Source organism: Triturus cristatus, chromosome 5_1 (genome assembly GCF_964204655.1).
Source record: "Triturus cristatus chromosome 5_1, aTriCri1.1, whole genome shotgun sequence".
Taxonomy (NCBI): Eukaryota; Metazoa; Chordata; class Amphibia; order Caudata; family Salamandridae; genus Triturus; species Triturus cristatus.
The window spans coordinates 509555395-509577557 of record NC_140587.1 but is presented as its reverse complement, the minus strand read 5'-3'; the positions used below and the strand labels follow the sequence as shown (position 1 = coordinate 509577557).

At 44.6% G+C, this 22163-nt stretch overlaps 1 protein-coding gene across 1 annotated transcript in view; it reads right to left on the bottom strand.

Annotated features, from left to right (window-relative positions):
- Window positions 1–22163, bottom strand: part of ZNF704 (zinc finger protein 704) — a 679439-nt gene that overhangs the window by 33427 nt on the left and 623849 nt on the right. Inside the window, exon 7 of the mRNA XM_085605368.1 lies at window positions 9640–9744. Coding sequence (XP_085461494.1) covers window positions 9640–9744 — 105 coding nt within the window. The remainder of the gene's footprint in view (window positions 1–9639; window positions 9745–22163) is intronic.

Here is a 22163-nt window from a genome sequence, read left to right as displayed (position 1 = left end):
TATGTTCTATCTTAACCACTAGGTCAATAAGGTCAGTCCATGACTCGGGTAGGTCCACTATTTGGGAGAGTGCGTCTTTCAAATCATCCCGCAGTCCCCTATAGAAAAGGGTGCTACGCTTCTCTTCAGGCCAATTAGCCTCTACCACTAGTCTGCGGAATGAGGTGATATACTCCACCAAGTCGTGGTTACCCTGCTTCATCGCTAACAACTCTGTATCTGCTGAATGCGTGTATGTGTGTCTATCGAATAACTTTCGGAATTCACGCTTGAAGGCTACGTAACTATGTAACAGGGGGTCATCGCGATCTACTAAAGGTATAGCCCAGTCAGCCGCCGACCCGCTGAGATACGAAATCATAAAGGCAACCCTAGACTGGTCAGATGGAAAACAAGTAGCCTTACACGAAAAAGGCAACTGACATTGGCTAAAAGACGCCGCACACCTAGCGGCATCCCCAGAGAACCTCTCTGGCGGGGCTAGAGGAATAGAGGGAGGGGTTGTAACGTGTATCACAGGAGTGGGAACATCTGAACTACCTCCCGCTGCCGCTACCCCTTGTTGTCTTTGGAGCGCGTCTACTCTATTCGCTAAAGCCTGTGTCTCAGCCTGCAGGTTCCCAATCATGCCGGCAACATCAGCCAGGGAGACAGCTCCTAGATCCATGACGCTCGGGCAGAACACAGCACGTGGGCTTAGTGTTCTGTTATGAATACCAGGAGGTTCCGCAGGAGCGTCAGGAATCTGGAGAGAATACCACAGCCTTCCCCCGTGGCCTTTACGACTCTATCAGACTCTAGAGTAACGGATGGCACACCAGGGGAAAACAGGGAAACAAAACAAGGGAAGGCGGGAATACTTCAGGAAGGATAAGGGTTCCACGTCTGGGACAGGTGAGGCTGAAGACAGCTGTAGGGAAAGAAGGGTTAATCAGCCTTGCAAAGATGATGTTTCTCCAATATTCAATTGCAACCCCTTGTCACACATACCATTCTACTGCTAGTTCCATGCGGCTAGTAAATACCTAGGACAGCGTCAAAGTAGAGGATCCTGTACAACAGAGAGATATGAAATCAGAATGGAGTTAACTTCCCCACTATAAACCACGCATGTGTTATGTTCACCACTTACCCCCACTATGCTACGGTAGAGCTGAGATCGTATATGGTTTAAATCTGCTGCAGGTGTAGATTTTGCACCTAATTGAGGAGTAATCCGCAAAAGGAATATGAACAGTAAGCAGCCCCCACAAACGTTCAATAACTAGCGTACATAGATATGGTTATAACGATAGAAACAAAAGGCAGCGCAAAGCGCTGTTACCGTAGCTCTGTCGAGGAGATTCGATATTACCAAGTGGTTCACGCAAGCCTTCCCAAGTATTCTCCAAATCCTAGCAGCACAGCGGAGAAACCCCCACAAGGCCAGGCAAGAAAAACTCTTATGGGACCCCGCACACAGCGAGGAAGGGATAAGACCAAAAGAGTAGGTAGGGTAGGACACGGGCAAAGAAAGTAAAAAAAAGGAAATAAAACAAAAGGGGAATGGGAGCGAGGCTAAGATTCAAATGCCTCCTTTCTCTTTGATGCAGAGCGTAGGGTCTGAGCTCTGCTCGGCTGGGTGTTGGTGCCAAGATCCCGGGTGAAACACCCGGTGGGCGGAGTTGCGAAGGAACTCCGAAATCGATGTCCCTGCGAATTTCCCGTTGGAGTGGGGAGGTGGCTGGAGTGGATATCAGCGACGATGTGGACTTAAAAGTCCTGCGGGGGAATAGGCCAGCATTTAAAGAGCGCTAGCGAAACTGACTCGTCTTCCGGCGAAGAGAACGCACAGAGGAACCCGGAAGCAATGGAATCGGCACAGCAATACGGACGGAAATGGGGCCAAGAGCTAGAACGCTAAGCGCGTTCGTGAGCGTTTACGCTCCTTTTATACTCTCGCTATCGCTAGGCAGCGCTCCGGGGCATGACATTCAGCCCGAACTGCCAAGCCAAACCGGTCCCAGGATGCTTGTCTCCGGTCCAGGAAAGACATGGCTTGGCAGTTCGGGCTGGACTGTTCCCATGAGGCACAGGGTCAGACTGACTTGCATATGGCCATGTCTGAACTGGGGTGGTGGAGTGAGCTAAAGAATGATGATGGATTAAACCCAGATCAGTTGACTGGGGTGAGTGTTTGATTTGCTCAAACGCTCCGTCCATCATCCCCTTTGGTATCGCTTTGTTCACCCTAAGTTGGCAGGGTATGCCCAGACGTGAGTCCCTTGCTCACTTTGCCACTGGATTCAAGATAGCCTGGCTGATGAGGGTTATGAACCTGAAACCGGTTCCAGGACGCTTGTTTCAGGTCCAGGGAAGACATGGCTTGGCAGTTCGGGCTGGACTGTTCCCATGAGGCACAGGGTCAGACTGATTTGCATTTGGCCATGTCTGAACTGGGGTGGTGGAGTGAGCTAAAGAATGATAATGGATTAAACCCAGATCAGTTGACTGGGGGTGAGTGTTTGATTTGCTCAAACGCTCCGTCCATCATCCCCTTTGGTATCGCTTTGTTCGCCCTAAGTTGGCAGGGTATGCCCAGACGTGGGTCCCTTGCTCACTTTGCCACTGGATTCTAGATAGTATGGCTGATTAGGGTTATGAACCCGAAACCGGTCCCAGGATGCTTGTTTCCGGTCCAGGGAAGACATGGCTTGGTAGTTCGGACTGGACTGTTCCCATGAGGCACAGGGTCAGACTGATTTGCATTTGGCCATGTCTGAACTGGGGTGGTGGAGTGAGCTAAAGAATGATGATGGAATAAACCCAGATCAGTTGACTGGGGGTGAGTGTTTGATTTGCTCAAATGCTCCGTCCATCATCCCCTTTGGTATCGCTTTGTTCGCCCTAAGTTGGCAGGGTATGCCCAGACGTGGGTGCCTTGCTCACTTTGCCACTGGATTCAAGATAGCCTGGCAGATGAGGGTTATGAACCCGAAACCGGCTTCCAGGATGCTTGTTTCCGGTCCAGGGAAGACATGGCTTGGCAGTTCAGGCTGGAATGTTCCCATGAGGCACAGGGTCAGACTGATTTGCATTTGGCCATGTCTGAACTGGGGTGGTGGAGTGAGCTAAAGAATGATGATGGATTAAACCCAGATCAGTTGACTGGGGGTGAGTGTTTGATTTGCTCAAATGCTCCGTCCATCATCCCCTTTGGTATTGCTTTGTTTGCCCTAAGTTGGCAGGGTATGCCCAGACGTGGGTGCCTTGCTCACTTTGCCACTGGATTAAAGATTGCCTGGCAGATGAGGGTTATGAACCCGAAACCGGCTCCCAGGATGCTTGTTTCCGGTCCAGGGAAGACATGGCTTGGCAGTTCGGGCTGGACTGTTCCCATGAGGCACAGGGTCAGACTGATTTGCATATGGCCATGTCTGAACTGGGGTGGTGGAGTGAGCTAAAGAATGATGATGGATTAAACCCAGATCAGTTGACTGGGGGTGAGTGTTTGATTTGCTCAAACGCTCCGTCCATCATCCCCTTTGGTATCGCTTTGTTCACCCACCAGACATGACAGGACAACTCACAATGGTAACCTGCGCAGGCCGTGAACATGAGCCATCAACAGCATGGCACCTCAGCCACACACTAGCCGAATGTGGGGAGAGGTGGCAACGAGGCATGTGTGAAGAATGCAGGAGAACCATGATTAGGAAACAACACAATGTCTAGAGTGGTGGAGATGTGCTGAACAGACCGCAGTATGCAGTACACAGCAAATGCATGGCAACATACACCTCTGGTGTATGGAGTGTAGTGGACAGTGGACACAACCATGTCACCCCGGCCAGTGGGGGATTTTGCGGAAATATTGCCTGTTACGTCCCCCTGTAAGCATGAGCGGAGTGGGATGGCCCGGCGTACGCCAGGCCAGCGTAGGGGTGTGAATAAAAAGCACGTAGCCCTGGGCGTGGTCCTCTTCCGGAAAGCCCAACATATCTGCCAGGGTGGCACCGCCCACCACGCCATGAGGCCGACGCCGTCCTCGTGAGCAGAGTTGCCTGCGATCCTGTGTGCATGCCGTACCCCGGACCACTGGACCCCGAACCCATCAGGCCCGCCCCTGCGCAGCCAGCCCACACTGATCACCTGCCGACACCGGCGTGTGTCACGGAGGGCCCACCACGTGCAGGCACAAGCTCCAAGCCCGAGGCCTGCGAACTTGGCAGCCTCCTCAGACCATCACGGGCTCCACGACAGAGCACGTGACGACAGAATTACAAAAACGTGAATTCCATTCGGGGCCGCTCTGAGTCTCGATATTTGTGAAATAGAAGTTCCTGTGTGACACCAGTCAAAGAGACGATATAAAGGTATACGGAGCACATTTGTAGATTAATGTCGTATGGAGCGTGTTACTTCCATAAATGAGGAGAAAATAGAAGGTGTCACTTTGTTGGATATCGTTACACAGGGTATATCTGTGGTTGCCGTTTTGTGGAACATCGAGAGGTATTTCATCCCAGTATCAGATTCGTATTTAGAAACCCCAGGGTTTGAGAACCTGTGATGTGATAAGTGGCGGGTCCTGATGAAGGTGGCTTCTACGTTTTCTTACGCCACCGAAACGCAATGACCGAGTCCTCTTAAAATTCTACCAACTTTTTAGTAGTCCCTTTTAGGGACACAGAGACTGTAATAAACCTAGAAGTGTCAACTGGGATAGCCATATAGACTTACATATGGGATGTGTATGGCATGTGAATGTATGAATGAGTAGTATGAGTGATGTGTGTTCTCTACCTGGGTTTTTGTTTGGAATAATAATTTTGTATTAGGGATTTGATGTAAATAATGGAAATGTATAATTTTGATAATGTCACAAAGGAATATTGACACACAAAAAAAAGGATAATTTCAAAACAAAATATAAAAGAGTAAAGAAATAAATTATAGTGGTAAATTGATTTATTTGTTTAAAAGCCCATGTTTTCTTTAATTGCTTCAGTAGGTAGAATATTATAAGAAATAATATATAGGTCGTGAGGGAGCTTTATTTGTCGGATTGTTTATTATTGTTTCCCCTCTTCTCCCTGACCTCTGGGAAGAGTAAATTGTTTAGAGGGGGTCCCAATATTTCTTGCATAGCTGGTTTGAGCTTGGACATGTAGCTTTGTCGTCACCCACTCAATTCGTAAGGGGAGTGGCCAGGGCCGTCGTACACAGAGCCAGCGTGGGTGTGTGACTGCTATTTGCGCACCCCTGGGCGTGGTTCTGTACTGTGAATGTGCATCTGCATGTGTCTCTATGGCAGTGTGGGTCTCCTTTGTGGGGTGTGGGTGGTCTCTGAGGGTGAGAAACACCAACGTATGTGTTCTAGTTCGCCTTCCATGGTTTCGGCACCCACCCCCACCTGTTGGGCCACCTCCTTTTGGTGTGCTGACACCTGGCATTGGGGTATCATGTGTGGGTGGGTGAAGTGTCGTGAGCCAGCTGTGCTTGCGGGTGCTTCCTGCTGTGTGGTCTGTTCCAGGCTCTGTGTTCTCCTCTGAGTAGCTTGTCTGCCCTGGTCCTGGTGGTGTGTTGCGTGGGATATCCATGGGCTGTTGTAGGGCGTCAGTGTCGATGGTGTGGTGGTCCTCTCCGGCATCAGAGATGTGTTGTCTTCTGTGCTCTGCTGGAGGTGTTGTGTGCCCCTCTGCAATGTGAAGGGGAGATGCATGTTGACATTGTGTTGACATATGTGTTGGCGCATTGTTCTGGTTAAATGCAGACTGTATGGCAATGTACATTGTGACTCTTTGTGAGGTGCTGGATTCTTCTGCGGGACAGTGTACATTTGGACTGCATGACGGATGTGAGGTTGTACACGTACATTTCCATTTCACAGTTTCCAGCTCTGTCAGATGTAGTAGGCATGTTTCTGTGCATGTGCGAAGCCAGATGTGTCCTCTGTCCTGCAGTGTCGGCTATGCGAATTGTACCATGTTGTCATCAATGTGGGTGTGCTGTTCTTGCTATGTGTGTGTGGGTGCTGCAGTGTGCCAAGGGGATCAGGGACATGATCCTGGGTAATTGTGGGTGTGCAGTGTGCTACACCTCGTTTTGCCTGTGTGCCATTGTGCCCATCTATCCCTGTTCGTTACTCGCCCTTTTGATGTTGTCAGTTCCTCTCGAGCTGTGTCCGTACTCCCAACTCCTTGCACCGTCTCCACACTGATGACTGTGGCCTCTGTTTCCTCCAGCTCCTGTGTTGCTGGACTGCCACCTCCTGTCGCCGTTGCTGCCTTCCTGTTGGCTGCGGGTTTGTGCCTGGTTTTGGTTGTCACGTCATGCAGGCGCCTCTTGGCCTACTGGATTGGCCTCCTCGGCACTCCGACTGCATTCTAGGTGGTCTTCTTGTGGGTCAGTTTCTGGTAGTGTTCTGTCACCTCCATGACGCTGGTCTTGTTTTCCTGCTGTCTGCACCCCGTCATCCTCTCCCTCTTCTCCTTGGCCTTCCCCGAGCCTGTTGTTCCTTGCTGGTGGTCTGTGGGGGTTGTGGGGTTCCCGTTGGCCTCTGCGCTGGGTCAGTTTGCATCCATGTTGCTATGTGCTTTGGCTTGTTTCTGGTGTGTTGTTTCTGTCTTTTTTTAGGTGCATTTGCCCGCCAGACGCGTGGAATTTGCAGGCCTGTAGCTGGTTTTCGCGGCTTTTTGTACCGCGTTGGCCTTGTCACATTTTTTTTGCATTCGCGTTTTGCCTTATTGCGGTGTGGCGTTGGATTTTGCGCGGCTAGTGGAGATGTTATCTGGTGACTATAGCATGCTACCGCCGCGTTGTGAATACTTGGTTGGCACGGCGTAGTTTTCCTGCGTTGGGCTGCGATGTTGGAAGTTGCGTTAGGCTACTCTTGCGGTAGTTATCACACATTCTTGTGAATATACCCCTAACTTTCTTGTGTAAGAGAAATTATGCCCCCTGGCTTTTCAGCCTAAAATTAAACTTTCCCAAGGCTGAAACTTTAGTTCTACAGTCTGGGTGTGTAGTGACCTGTTGTTTGGTTTTATGGCTTCATGTTTGTAGCCTAAGCTGATAAAAGAAAGCCATATACTCATGTATTGTCGTTAGACAATGGTTTAGCTAATTGTGTTGTAATTACTGACAGTAATGATTTTCCCACACAGGCTGCAATGCTTTACTAATTATAATAGGTGTACATATTTGCATTGCTTTATCAATTATTATTATTGCAGATGGAGCATGGTTACTGAAGTCAGTGATAGAGTGATGCATTTGATTCTGGTTTTTAAGTGTGGTAACATTGATAAAGCTAATAGGCCTGCTTGGTTAAAGTGACACCCTACTATATGGTTATGTGCTATATGTTATAGGCAGTGTTTTTCAGGGTTATGACCCTTTAAGGGGTCAAATGTAATGTCATCAAAGGTATTTCCACCAGCCTTATGTATATTTGTAAATTACTGTGTAGTATTTAATAGTGCGTGTGTAATAAATGTGCTTTTACGTTTCTAAAGAAAAAGCCCAGACTGGACAATCATTTATTGAGTGTTATTATTGCATGCCAGGGAATAGTCATTACTAGCCCACACCAACGCCATTGAGTAGGCCTTGGACTGTTCTGATTTGCTACTCTGAGGATGTCAAGCACTACAGTGGGGTGCTTGGTTCCCAGACAGGGCGTAATTGTGGACCTATTGTTTGTGCAGGCCTCAGATCCTGCACAACTAATGACTGGTTTCCTTACATTATAGTTGTTTCAACATACACTCTTCACATTGAGAAACAGTTAATAGACTTTTCTTTTTTTTATGAAGTAAATCAATAAATTGTTAATGTGGATTTGATGTGCAGATAATCACAGTAACTTCAAATACTTTTATTTTTACTATTACTTAAAAGCAATGTGTTAATTATGCTCTGCTATGGGATATCATACAACCTGAGGTAAGGATGTAACTTTTCTTTTGTCAAATGTAGTCAGGTACACACAGGCCCACTTTATACAGTGGGCTGCCTCAGGTCACTTACAATCTAGGCTTGCTCTGCCTCCCCCATGGGACATTACATTCTGCAAAGGCTGACCATACTGCTGACATCGCTACTCAATCAGCAGAGCCACGTAAATAAAGAAAATACATACATTCCTGTTAGTACTTAAACAATGTCACCTAGCGATTGGTTGTAAGCTTCTGTGCACAACATAACTTGTTACGATCGTTCGAATAGTGAATTGCATGACTAGATTTCAGTCCTGGAAAAAAGCATTAATTTTGAGACTTTGAAACTTGTGATAAACACTAAACACGCCTTTCAATTGGTATTATTCATTTTTATGTATTCTTTGAACATAAAGAAATTGTGCATAGCCCGTGCACATCCAGTGAGCAGTGTTGGGGCTCACATGTTTGGAAATGTGAGTGTTTTTCTTAACGGTGCCCAGAATTTCCTTTGGATCCCTGTCAAGTCACCATCTCTCCCTAGTAGTCTTCATCAATACTTCTGTACCCAAATCAACCCCTTTGAGCGGTCAGGTGCATGGTTTGCTTACCCCATATCCACATCAACCCTCTTTGAACAGGGCTCGGTTAGGTTTTCAAGTATGTGTTTCAGCCAGCTCATTTACATGCATTTCCGTCTTCTTCTCCTCCTTGACCTTCGTCTAACGCCTCGAGCTGCCTTGGGTCAGGTGGCCTGTACTCCCTGGGAGACGCAGGGAAGGGTCTGGTCAGTGGCGTAGCGAAACTTGAGGGGGGCCCCCGGCAAACTACATGGTGGGGGCCCCTCATGCTCCGGACCCTGTCAGGAGCTCTTAGGCTAGAGCCCGCCGCCGGTGCACAGCGCAGGCGGGGGCCCCCAGGAGCTCAGGACCCCCCTGTACCTTGGGGGCTATTGTTACGCCACCATCAGGAGCAGTTGAGTCATGGCACGGAAGAGGTTAATGACCTCCAGTGGACAGAGGAAAACACCGAAATAGCAATGGCCGCCTACCAAGGATTCCGGAAGTGTTTTCCACCATGGACTGCCAATGAGGTCCACGTGATTATCCGGCGGGTGCTGCCTTAGAAGCACAGCTCTGCACAGAGCCCCATCAGTGGTGGCAAAAGCATCCTGAGGTAAAGGGTTGACAGCAACCTCCGAGAGGCATGAGGTATGGGTCTTTAGTCGCTACTTTGTTTTCATTTGTGATTTCACATTGCCTTGTGTCCTGTATGTTTCTTTGTTACAATAGTGCACCCTGCTTGCCGCAGAGTGTTGCATTTACTTTACATGATGTCTGGCTCCTATCGAATGCATGTGTATGTCATGCCTCACTGAGGATACAGTAAACTGTTGCCAAAAGTGGCTGTGTGTGATGTGCGGAGAATTGAATCAGGAAATGCATTTTCAAAAGGTGAATTTTAATAAAACTATTTATAGTGGTAGAGAAATCTGCATGGACTACACCAGATTTGGAATGCGAAATGGATACGAGATTTTCACTGAAATTCCCGATTAATATTTAAATTGCAATGGAATATGTAATTGCTGTATAGGTTTATTCTATTTGTCACAACTGCCTTCTAATAACTAAATCACACATCACTATTATAAAGGTGTACAGCTAATCTCTACTAAATGAATCACTATGTGGAATACTTTTTGTATTCGACTTACCGGAGTGCCAGTGAAGGTAACAGGAGGAGACTGCCAAGAGATGCTAAAGTTATTACCATTAGGGGTAAACTTTGCTGATCCTGGAATATTCACTGGAGAGGTGGCCTGTCCAAGAAAAATCAGAATATTTGTTTAACTCTTTTAAAATGGTACTTGCCTGCATGCCAGTTTGGTTGCGATACCTGCAGGGAGTTTATACACTGTAGTTCAGCGAATGTGTAAGGAAGCTGCAGAAACATTTATCCGTTACCTTTAGACAGGAATTGAAAACCACAGACTCTTAACAAAAGAAAGAACCCTAAAGCCTCAATTTTGGGACACCTTGGTCAAAAGCCCATTTTGGCACCTGAAAGCATTGCAAATTCACAACAAACATTTTGGATTTCTACATCAAGTGACAAATGTGTGCAATCTTGACACATCACAGATATTTTAGTTCAAATCAATTCATACAAAATACACCTTTTGTAGACATGTTTAAACCCCACAGTTGGTATCACGTGCTCCCAGACAAAAACATCAGATGAAAGACTTAAACTAGAGGTATTGTGGATAGGGTTCGAAATTATCACTAGCCCTGGAGTCATTGGTCCTCGATTTCAGTTTGAGCAATGGCTGTTCCTGCGTCGGTGCCCCTGATGTACCTGCTGAGCTAGCAGGATCCTTGCAACACTAGAGGCGAGTGTTAATTTTCCTTTTTTCTTCAGCCCGTCTGCTCTACCCAGGGTGGGGCTGAGACAGAAAATAGGCCCACTAGTAAAGACACCTTGTATAGGTGTTTTGCAAGGTACGGAAGACTATATGGATTTGAGACTGCTGCAGGCAATTTTTGTTGTAATATCAGGGAAATCAACAGTAAAAACATGCCAAGCAGACCACAAACAGCCCCACAAGCAGCCCAAACACCGGCCTACACACTGACCTGAGAGATCAGCCCATCAAACGCTGCCTGATGGCCCTATAACTTGCCTCACTTCCAGAGAGCTGGAATATTATTGCCCAATTGCATTCTCCCCGAAGACCAAACTCACACACATAATGGCAACTGAGCCAAGAAAGGAAGAAACGGAACCAAAGCTCTACTGTTTTCCCAGGGTATCCAAAGGTGTTGCAGTAGATGGCTCACTCACGTATCGTGACATGCTTCATTATCGGCGCCTATCCACACCCTGGTTGGGTAGTACCACCAGAGCGGTCTCAACCAGAAGAAGATCTCAGGGAGTTCTTAGATAAAATATAACCTAGAAGAAGGCAGGGATCCAAAGAGAGTGATGGGTAGTGAGTTTTTAACAAAATGTGAGTAAGTGATTGCCCCATAGGCCAGTTCAACCCTGGCTCTCCTAAATGCCTCTTCGCACAAAAAGGTGGCTAATGGTGCACAGGGTGCGCCTGAGACTGTACGGTTGACGTTGTGGGTAGCTTGACTAAGCATGGCTCATACCGTGCAGAGAATGGTAGGGTCCGGAGTCTGGCTCAGGGTGAGCAGGTCCTGGCAGAGGGTGGGCAGTGTGTGACCGAAGATGTTCAGGGCTTAGATGAAGGTCTGCATGTGGCTCTGAGGGTGAGCATGACATGGGAAGGTTTTCTGGAGGCATGGATGACATCACGCATAACATAGATGAAGCTAACATGGTTGGGGTTAGCATAGCCCCTGCGCGATGTGACTGCAGAACGGGTGTGATCCTGAGTAAGCAACACATGCACAAAACACAATGGTAAACTCAGGTCTTGCTTTTCCCCACCACAATGATGTGGGCTCCTAAATATACGGATCCAGTGAAGCCGATAATACATAATACGAAACATATTAATTTATAACACATTGAAAAGTCTCAGGACGCTGCTCCTTGTGTCTCCTTTCAGGCCTCCACTGAGAAGGTTCACACGGGAAGCTTTCTGTTTCTCAGGGCCTCCTTACGACTTAAAATGCAGAAAGCAAGAGCGAACAGTTGTGAACTTCTGAGGCGTTGTAAAGTGCAGTGGCAGACGCAAGCCTTTTCAGTCTATCTGCAGCACACATAATCTTGCGGCTCACAGTCAATTTGAGGTGTGTACCTTGCAGATTTTGGTTGCGAAACAAACAATTGCCTCAGCTTTTTCTTTGTAAGACACATATTCTGTGTAAATGATCGTGAGCTTTCAAATGTATTCTTTAGAAGAAAAAAACTACAGGACTGACTCAAATTATATTGGTTATTGCTTTGTTTAAAAAAATAAAACAGTAATTTTAAGGTAAAAATACACAAACATTTCAAAAGATTTAGTTAAGCGATGATTCTCTGCTATTTACAGTTTTTTCATACTGAAATAGGCATAGCATGCTCAGCACAGTGTGTGCTGGCACTACTTTTGTTTCTGTACTGTTGTATGATGGAGCGCAAACAACATAGTTATAATATATTCGAATGGTCAACACAACACATTTTGCATGCAGAGTATTCTGCCACTTAGTTTACAAATAATAACAGTAAAAAGATATAGAACTCTAGTTAGGTAACGATCAATTGCAGGGATATTTTGCACCAAGAGGTCCTAAGCAGTGGCGGCTACCCCATTGGGGCGTGGGGGCGTCGCCTCACTGCTCTCTCACAGCGCAAGAAGGCAGAAACATAGATGGTAAAAACTACCATTTTATGTTTCTGCTTCTCGCACTGCGAGAAAGCAGAAGTGCCTGGTTGGGGGCGGTCCTGCTCGAGGCAGGGGGAAGTGGCTTGCCCACTGTTGTGGGTACTGACTGTTTGGTCAGTACCCACAACAGTGGGCAAGCCACTCCCCCCCCTGCCCTCGAGCAGGACCGTCCACTCTCCCTTTTTAGGTCTCGCCTGACCCAGCGCATGCGCTGGTCTGGCGAGACTTTTTGAGAGGGCTCCAAAAAGTGCTACCAGGCCAGCCTAGAGCTACAGTGCATGTGCGCGGGCGCGAGCGCCGCGCTTGACGTGATTACTTTCACTTTCGCAAGCGGCCGCTTTGATATTTGATCGCGATCACTTTCGCGGCCGCTTGGCATAGCCAATAGGTCTCGCTTTTGGGACCTTATAAGTATTTAGTTATGCAACTGTTGCATGGCTGAACACTTATAAGGTCCCAAAGGCGAGACCTATTGGCTATGCCAATGCTTGTTCTCTATGTAGGCTGCTGCATGCAGCAGCCTACACAGAGAAAATGGCCCGGCTGGGGCGCTCTCCTCTGCACCACACCAATCACAACGCTGCCCTTGCAGTGTTGTGATTGGCGGGTGGGGGTGGCGGGGGGGGGGGGGATTAGATGGAGGGAAGCTGCATTGATGACGAGGAGAGCTGCAGCCAGGAATTGGAAAAATCAGAACTGCGGGAGTCGGGAGTGGACCCATCCAGATGCTGAGATGGCGCGCGGGACTGTAAGTTTTATTTAATATTTTTTTTTAATTGGACCTGAGGGTGACAACTCCATTTCCACCCCCCACCCGCCAGTCATGCCAGCTGCAACTGGTCCCAGGAAGGAGGAGAAGCAGGCCTACCGCAGTGCCGCCTGAGGTTTACCAAGCTTCAGTTTTACTGGATTCAAGCTTCAGTTTTACTGGCAGAAGGGGTGGGGGCTACCCTTCACAACAATGCTCAAGGAATTGAGTTTTAACTCTGGTGCGTGGGATCAGGTTGAGGTTCACACATTGCCCAAGTTGTTGTACAGTTGGCGAGGGCTCAGGACCTGTTCTAATGGCCCATGCCTGTTTGATTTTCAGAAAGAAGTTTCATCTGCAGGTCATATCTGATTCGGCTTGAACGGGGGTAATTTTCACACATTTGTAGTTGTAATCCCATACAGTAGACCTGCTTTTCACACGTTTATTTTAGGCGCGATATCAAGATCGTGTGATTCTGGGCACATAACTTAATCTCTCCGTGGCTACAAAAATGAATGTGTTGTTCTGTAATAGCTGGTGTTCATGTAAAGCAACAATACTTTCAGGTTGATATCACGCCATAAAAAACTGCAAAAAACAAAACAAAAACCTGTAAAGCAACAAGTAATGGTTGCTTGCCTTTACTGGCCAGTGAGTCTTTGCCATGTTGTGGCATTTTGATTGCATAAGCCCACAAAGGAGCACACAGAGTTAGGGGTGGAGACTTAATACGAGCTACAATAGGTCAAAGCCTAAATAATAGGTCTGGTGCCTTTTTATTTTCGCTTTCCGTGTGTACTTGCCCTGCACTGTACACATTTCCAGCCGGGGGTAAAGTCCCCTTGGATCTGTTAACTGTGGTTTTGTGTTTGTAGGCCCCATAGGCGCTGGTTTGCAATGTTGTGCAGCAGCCCTTCGACACAACTAAACAAAGCACTTTTTTCTCAAGTGTTTCTTAGAAATAGAAAACCACGAATAAGTCACAGCATATTAAAACACAAGTTCTTTGAGGTAAAGCTAATTGAATCGCATGCAGGATTTAAAAACAATTCATGTTTACTTATTTATTTTTCGAACTAAGTTGTTTGGTAATCATTGTAGTGGTTTTTATACAGCACTATTGAAACCCATTGCTCCGTGATAGTGTTTTTCACAGAAAATAGTTACTTTAATAGAAATGAGGCATAGGTGAAGACAAAGAAAGCAATCAGATTTTTTAGAGGTACAGTAGGGATCAGATTTACAACATTATGCAGACCAATTCTGGGAGTGGTGATGAGGACGTGTGGCTTTCAGCGTTCATCTTTCTAGGATCAATAATATGGTTATTATGCTTTTACAGTTTCCAATATGGCCTGTTGTCTTATTTTAGGTTTTATATGTGTAGTGTGTTGGTTTACGGAGCATATAGTGCTCCTACCATCCTTCATTGTGACCCTCATTGTCCTTCTTTAAAAAATTGTCTCTTAGAACTTCAGTGATTGCTACTTAATTCAGATGGGTCTATAATGTTTTATCCACTTTCGACAGATGGAAGGCAAAGTTGTCCACTCAGACTACCAGATATTGGGCCTGCAGTTTGCAACCAGTGATGTGAAGTTGGGCCTTAAGTCTATTTTTAATGCTGAATGTGGTACCCATTAGTTCTTTCTTTTAAGGGAAATAGAAATAGGGCATATTAGATCTGTAGGTTAAGCAACCATCGCATTGCATTATCAGTTCGAGTGAACCCCCATGTTATTCATTACGAGCCCACAACGAGGCTCTGAAGGTTTGTTTACCTGACATGTGGTGTGAAGGTGAACAAAGTAATGAAGCATGTTGGTTGCGTCCGGCAGTCAGTGCACGCGCTGGCACTGATCTCCTTCGTGTGGGAAATTTCCGTAATCTCACTTTTATTTTCTTACTGAGACCTAGAAGAGCAAAGAGCAGTGATGAATTTGGAAGACACATAGGTGTCGGTGCCCAAAATGGTTCTGAGGAGGCCGCCACCCACTTTGAACCCCTGGTGTGGCTCAAATTCGAATGGATTTGTTTCAAGCCTCAATCAAACATGACAGACTCATAAACACAGTTTTAGCAGCAATAACTTCTTAGTCCACAAAGGCATGTGGCCATCCTTCAAGACATGAAATAAATCAGAAGAAAACCTGCAACCTGCAAGGCTGTCTCTGCAGAACAAGAATCCAATGCAATATCAAACCATACATCGAGGTTATGTCAATGAGATTATGAGAAAGAATTCTGATGCCACTTTTCTGATTGATCCCTTGTTGGGTTATTGCCCGAGGAGCTAGGGGGTTTGATGCCAAATGCTGCTGTCTCAGCTGGTGATTTCTGTTCGAACAGCCTGTCGTCTGCTTTCTCTGCAAACCGATCCAGTATAAAACTATGATGGAAAATGGAACATGAATTGTATTAACGTGTGTACGATTTCCTTCAACAGTGTGTATAAGAAAGGACTAGGAGGTAACAACTGAGAACTGCACACAATTAGCAATGGTTTTTTTGGACATAGAGCAGGTTATTCCCACCTTAATCGGCTATATTCAAGGGCACTGGAACTATGCAACAGGGGAGGGCTAAGTAATGCGGCTGGGTTGACTAAACTATATGCCAAGAAAAGGCAAAATATGTGGCTTAATGTGGAACATTGTCTGATAGTATTACTTCATACTGTTGTCATTTTTTGCACATGTTAATAGTGGGCAGAGGTTTGACCACATTAGTACCAGATTACACACAAATAGAGCAATATTCAGCTGAAGGGTGACCAGTCAACCTTTGTGTGAATGGCTTTCAAATGTGACGAGCTGTTTCGCTATGTTTTTAGTAGTGTAGAAGCGTTCCAAATATATACTTTTGTGCACTAAATAATAACGAATAATAATATTTTGATGTTACTATTGATTCTGAGTTTTGCTTTGCATTACCTTGACATACTGATTTACTAGTGAGTTTTGTTGGTCAGTACTTACAATGATTGTGATTCTTATAAAAACAGAATGGAGCCTGAAACAGTACATCCTGATACTGTGACGAGCTGCTCTGTGGTGGTGTGATGTGTCTTATGATGTTACAAGTTGCCTTGAGCTCTGATGTTGTGATGGGTTGCAGTGAGCTATGATGCGATGCAGTGGGGTGGCTTGAGTTGTTATATTGTATTGAGCTGTGATGTGTTCTTATGCTTTGCTGGGTGCTATGTTCTATCTTGTTGTGCTACTTGGTGTATAGTGATTTTCTTATAGATTTGAGAATTGCCAAAGATTTATTTTTCCAACCTCGAAATTTCTTGCAGAAACTAGTGTGAAGCTTAAGAAGCTGTAAAGCTGAGCTTTCACATGTAAATCAGGACTTTGTGACTCTGTTGTGTATAAGTGTATGTCTGACATGTAAACACACTGATCACAGTTGTCACTGCCTTATTGATGTCCCTGCATTGGCCATCAGCCAGACACAGGATCCAGTTTAAGACCTGCTGTCTCCGCATTAAAGTCCTGAACAGGGCCGAACTGGCTGTAGCGGGCACCGGGCAATCCCCCGGTGCGCCGCACGGGTGGGGGCCGGTTATGTGCCCCTGGGGGCCGTTTTTGTTACAGGGCCGTTTTTGCAGCATAGCTGCAAAATTGGCCCTGTAACAAAATCGGCCAAAAACCGCACAGGCAAAGAGCTCGGCGGCACCCCCAAGCCCTGGGGGGGCCGGCCGAGCACTTTGCCAGGGCCGGTTTTGGTTCCCAGTCCGCCCCTGGTCCTGAATAGCATGGCTCCTTACTTTGTGGACAGGAGAGCCAAGAAATATATTCCTAATCATATTGGTAAAGAAAAGTAAAGGAGGCTGTAGCTTTTCGGTATAAGTTCCTGTCCTATGGAACTCTCTCCCAGATCACTTACGCCACATGGGTAATTTTATTCGGTCTAGGAAACACTTGAAAACAGTGCTCTTCAAACAAGTGTTTCACTGATACAATCTTCTTTAGATTCAAAATGCTATATTTGGATTCCCCTTTTTCCAACAATTTGCAGTAAATATGTGGTGTAAAACCCACCATTTTAATCAATTATTTTCAAAATATTCCTGCAGGGGCAGAAACACTCCCCGCACCCTTCTTTTGCAGTTCGGGCTTGCTCGCTTATTACAATAGGGTCCAACATCTTTCGCCCACACCACTTTCAAAATCCACCAGCCGCCACTGGTCTCGAGTGACATCAGATAGATAGAGTAAACAACAAGAGCGAACCTCAACTTGTTTATGATGTCACACATAACCCTGAGGTGAAAAACATCAACATTATTCGTTTTTTACTTATATATAACTTTGTTATGTTTTCTCACATAACATAATCTTCCCCTGCCTTCACCTGCAGGGGCAGGAAGTAATAGGGGGCCATAAATAAAATGACCACTCCTCCCTCTTTCAAATGTAAAAAAAAAACCTGCCATCCGCCTCCTTCTGTTCCTTTACTTCCCCCCCACCTGAAGCTTTGCTCTCTACTCTACATCGTAGCAGAGAGCCAGAACTGCACTGACAGGCTCTCTGAGAGGGCACATTGGGCACGGGCACTTTTCATTTTACAAATGAAGCACTGAAAAGTACTTAAAAATGATCTGTCATTCTGAACAACCAAGCAGACAGTGTTAACTAACTTATGAGACACATTTTTGGCCAGCATTGTTTTAAGTAGATTTCCCCTCACCAACTTCACCCCCATGTCCCTATGATGAACCTCTGTGGTCCGAGCCACACCTTTCATCCATGGAAAGATTGCTTTGGAAACTTGATAGGTGACTTTAGCACTATCTTGGACACCTAGAATATTTTCGATGTAGGGCGAGGTTACCCTAAAACTAGAAGTAACCTCTTTGCCATGATGGCATTTTTGTGAAACTATATTATAATATGTAGGTTTAAGAATGGAAACGTGGAACACATTCATTAACCCTTTTCCTTTTTGGGATTTGCACATAATCCTAACTGGGCATGCTTAGAAACGGAGGAACTTGTAATGAGTTCAGACAGTAGGGAAAAGATGAATCCTTTTATGCGGTGACCCTTAGCAATATTCATCTGGCCCTTTGTGTTTTAAGGTCAAGATGATGCTGGAAAAGAATATGTATGACAGAGTATCTTCTTATCAAATAATCTGATATAAAACATCACATCCACAGTTAAGGATTGGATTAAATGCACTGTTAGGTATTTATACTGGATAATTTTAATGTATATTGTTACTCTGGATTACGCCTTCTGGTGCTGCATGTGCAATCTAACATCTATAGAAACATTTTACATATGTGTAAAAAAGAAAATTGACCAGATTAACAAAGGCACTTAAGAGTAATGGAAGTTAGTATGACAGAAATACTCTTACATGCCTTTTTGAATCCAACCCAAAACCAGCAAATCCTCATATGTAAAAGTGCAAAGAAGGCAAACTCCTTTTTAATTCCACTAATCGTAAATGAACAGCCTCTAAATATTCCAATTCATTCTCTTTCAGGTGTTTTGAGTTCAAATCACAAAGCCATGTGAATAAAATGTAAAAGATTACTTACTACAGGAGTACTACTTTACATACTTGTGAATAGGCCCCTGTGTGTTTTTCAATTCGGTCCAGTGTAAATAGGCGTAAAAACCTTATAGTACCCCTGAACAGGCTTAGCAGAAATAAAGGAAAATGCTGTTAGACCCCCCCCCCAACGTCATTTGGTTCCTTGACTGCAAATATCTGTTATTATAAGATGGACATAGTCATGAATTGATGACTACTAGCCACAAGTGTGTTAAATCTAACGAGCACAGCATTTTAATCATAAATTCATAGCATGTCTTATTGCTAGTCTCATGTTTCTGCTAAGTACTTTACTTGTAGGTGGGCAAAGATTGAAATGCTGCAAGTGTGGTATCCTTTCAATGTGCAAATCATCCATACTTTGTTATTGCTCTGAGTGGATGTGAAGCATGCTGTTTTTCTGTACTTATTCCATATTTGTGATTGAACTTTTCACAACTTCTGTCTGTACTTTACCTATAGCACGGCTTTGTGAAGCGCTTCCACTTCTCTTGCCTTTCTGTATGTATTTTGTGTGTGATGCACTTGCCCTGCTGCTGCCTATGATGTAGTTGGTGCCAATGTAGGTTGTTTGAACCAATGATGCCTTTCGATTATCAGCACCACCTGACCGAGCCTACATCTCCCCCCTCATGGTTTCGAGTGCAGGGTGACCACCTGGACATCACTGGTGGATTTTTCTGACTGCATCCCGCTGTGTAAGTTGCACCACCAACAGAGAACTATGTGTTAAATAAAACCACAAGGATACACTGGACGATGCCATGTTAGTAAGGTAATTATTAAACATCCTGATCAGATTAGAAACTACAAAAAACCATGAACTCACACCCTCCCCTCATTTTATTTCTTTTATGTCTATTTTAGAAGTTGTTTACGTGTACATTGTAATTATATGAAGTCAGTTTGCATTTGTATGCTGATGGTGTAACAGAGACTGCCACTGGCAGTTGCAGGGCTGTGCCTGATAATTCAACATCTTAATAAAATCGCCTTTATCATACTATCTCTTTTCAATGTATAAGTGGCTATGGGTGGAGCCATTAGCTTCACCATTCCCCAGCTCTGCTAAGAATTTCCTGGCACAGGTGTCGGTGCTGAGCTCGAAAAGCACACCCGCGATCAACATTCATGCCTCAATGTTGGCCCTATAGAGTGCAGTGCATGAAACCGCACAGTGAGATTGGAAAGACATGTGTCCTCCAACTGGCCGTTGAATGTGCATGTGCAGACGAGGTTATCAAGTAAGGGACTTCCTTCACGGGTTGACTTTCTTTACAGCCGGCTGCATCAACACATATGTCTGTTGAGGAACTGAAAAGAAGATCAAAAGTGGAGGAAAAATTCAACAAACAAGCTAGATCGGCAACTGGTACATGGGCAGTTATACTGCTCATGTGCCAAACTCTTTATGACCTCTGCTGAAGGCTGCTACTACAAGCGCATGTGATAAAAAATGATTAAGCACTGGTCACAACATGCTTGCGATTGTCTCATATTTGAATCATCTCATAGATGGGACAAGTCACAGTACAAGTTGACTGATTGCCATTCTGTAAATTAAATAAGCGAAGAGTTTGCGATATACACATTAAAGCAGAACTATATCTTTTTAGGCATGTCACCTTGAATGTGATATGGCCATATCAAAAAGTGCACGTGGGTCATGTACATGTGGAGAACAGAATACGTTAAAGCATAACAGTTTCATTTTGTGCATGTCCTCTCAACTGTGATATACACACATGGAAAGTAACTGTTGTTGTGGAAGGCCACTTCATCTGTAATTTGTACACATTTTGCCTACTGTTCCTTGCGATTCTGCACTCATAAAAAATAACAATGCTAACTTTGGTGCATGTTATTACAATTGAGATATGCACACACATAACCTTACCTGACTGAAGAGACAGAAGGACTTAGATTGGTGCTATTGCTAGCCAGGCTGTGCCCCAAGAACGGCAAGGGTATATTAACCAATCCAATGCGGAATTATAGCCCCTGGAGAAACTTTCCAAACTGACTGTAAGTACCACTTCAGAGAGGTACAAATGTTATACCCGAGCGGAAAGAGAAGGGGAATTATTACATGCATTTTTTACTAGTTTGAGGGCATTATCCAGGTCTTGCAACTTTGGGACCATGAATGATGAAATGATCAAAGATCAGATCATTGTAAAAATCAGAAAGAGAAAGATTCAAGAACAATTATGTGACCTCTTACTTTACATATGCCATTACTACTTTAAGGCCACTGAGCAATCAAAGTCTTGGATAAAATTAGTGGACGAAGAAAATAAATAGAGGAAAAATGTGGAAATCTGCACTGTCGCCAATCAACTTATTAACAATGTTGTAAAGATGATAATGAATGCCAATGGAAATGTTTGTTACAAATGTAGTTGTAAGCGATTTAACTAATTCCGGAATGTGCCCTGATAAACGAAAAGACTGTATAAAATGTAGTAAACATGGACATTTTGCAAAGGTGTGCAGGAAACTCGAGAAAGGGGTCATAGTCTCCAAAACCACAGTAGCAAGAGGGAAGATAACAATAATTTTGACAGAGGTTGAATGACTGAAAAATAACTTGGTTTATCTTATTCGTTACTGTTAACACAGAGGATAGAGGAAATGGTAGACTCCCCTAGGAACCACCTACATGTAAAATTAGAATCTAGAGTAAAGAGCTACCCTTAATAGAAGACTGATTTTTCATGGACGAAAATAACAAAAATAAAAGTTTCAAGAGAAATTTGAACAAGTTATTGAGCTAAAGGATTTGGAAAAATCAGATATAAATCTTGAAGCGTTCGAGGACCTTAGTACTGACAATTAAGGTTTCTGTAGGGTAAATACAGAAAAGAAGTGGAAAATTAAACTATATGTTGTAGAGTAAGGTGTGGAAGTGTTGAGATGAGAGACCCCTGGGAGTTTGTTATAGGTTGAACCCCAGAGCTAGAGTGCATGTTTTAGTGATAAAGGAGGTTGGAAAAACATGGTTCCTAAGATTTTCAAACAGAAATTCAGAAAGGCAAAAAAAAGTACATAAAATCACATGGAAACATGGAGCTCAGCATGTTAGAATCTATGAGGTGTTCAAACAAGTGTTAGAATTAAGAGCAATTTTAGATACATTAATTGCCAAAGATATTATTGAAGATGTTGAGTATTTAAAGTGTTTTCCTCATTGTTCTACCAAAAATAAAACTGATAAATGTTTGAGATTACACATGAAGGGAAATTAACACCACCATTGCTGCTGACTGCCATGCCTCACCAAACATCAATGAGCTTGTCAGAACATTGCAGGGTGCCTCAGTATTCTCTACTATGCACTTAAGAGCCACCTCCTATCAAATTATTGTTGTCTCTGAATCCAAGACAGTTATGGCTTTCATTATACCCCTTTAGCTTGTTCCAATTAAAAAGCATGCCATCCTGGTTGTTGTCAGCTCCATCTGTATTAAAAAGGGCTATGAGTAATATCTTTAAAGATGCAGAACACTTTGTAAGAAGATTTGAGGATGACATTCTATTTTTTCTTTTTTTTTTAATAAAGAGGAGCACAAAT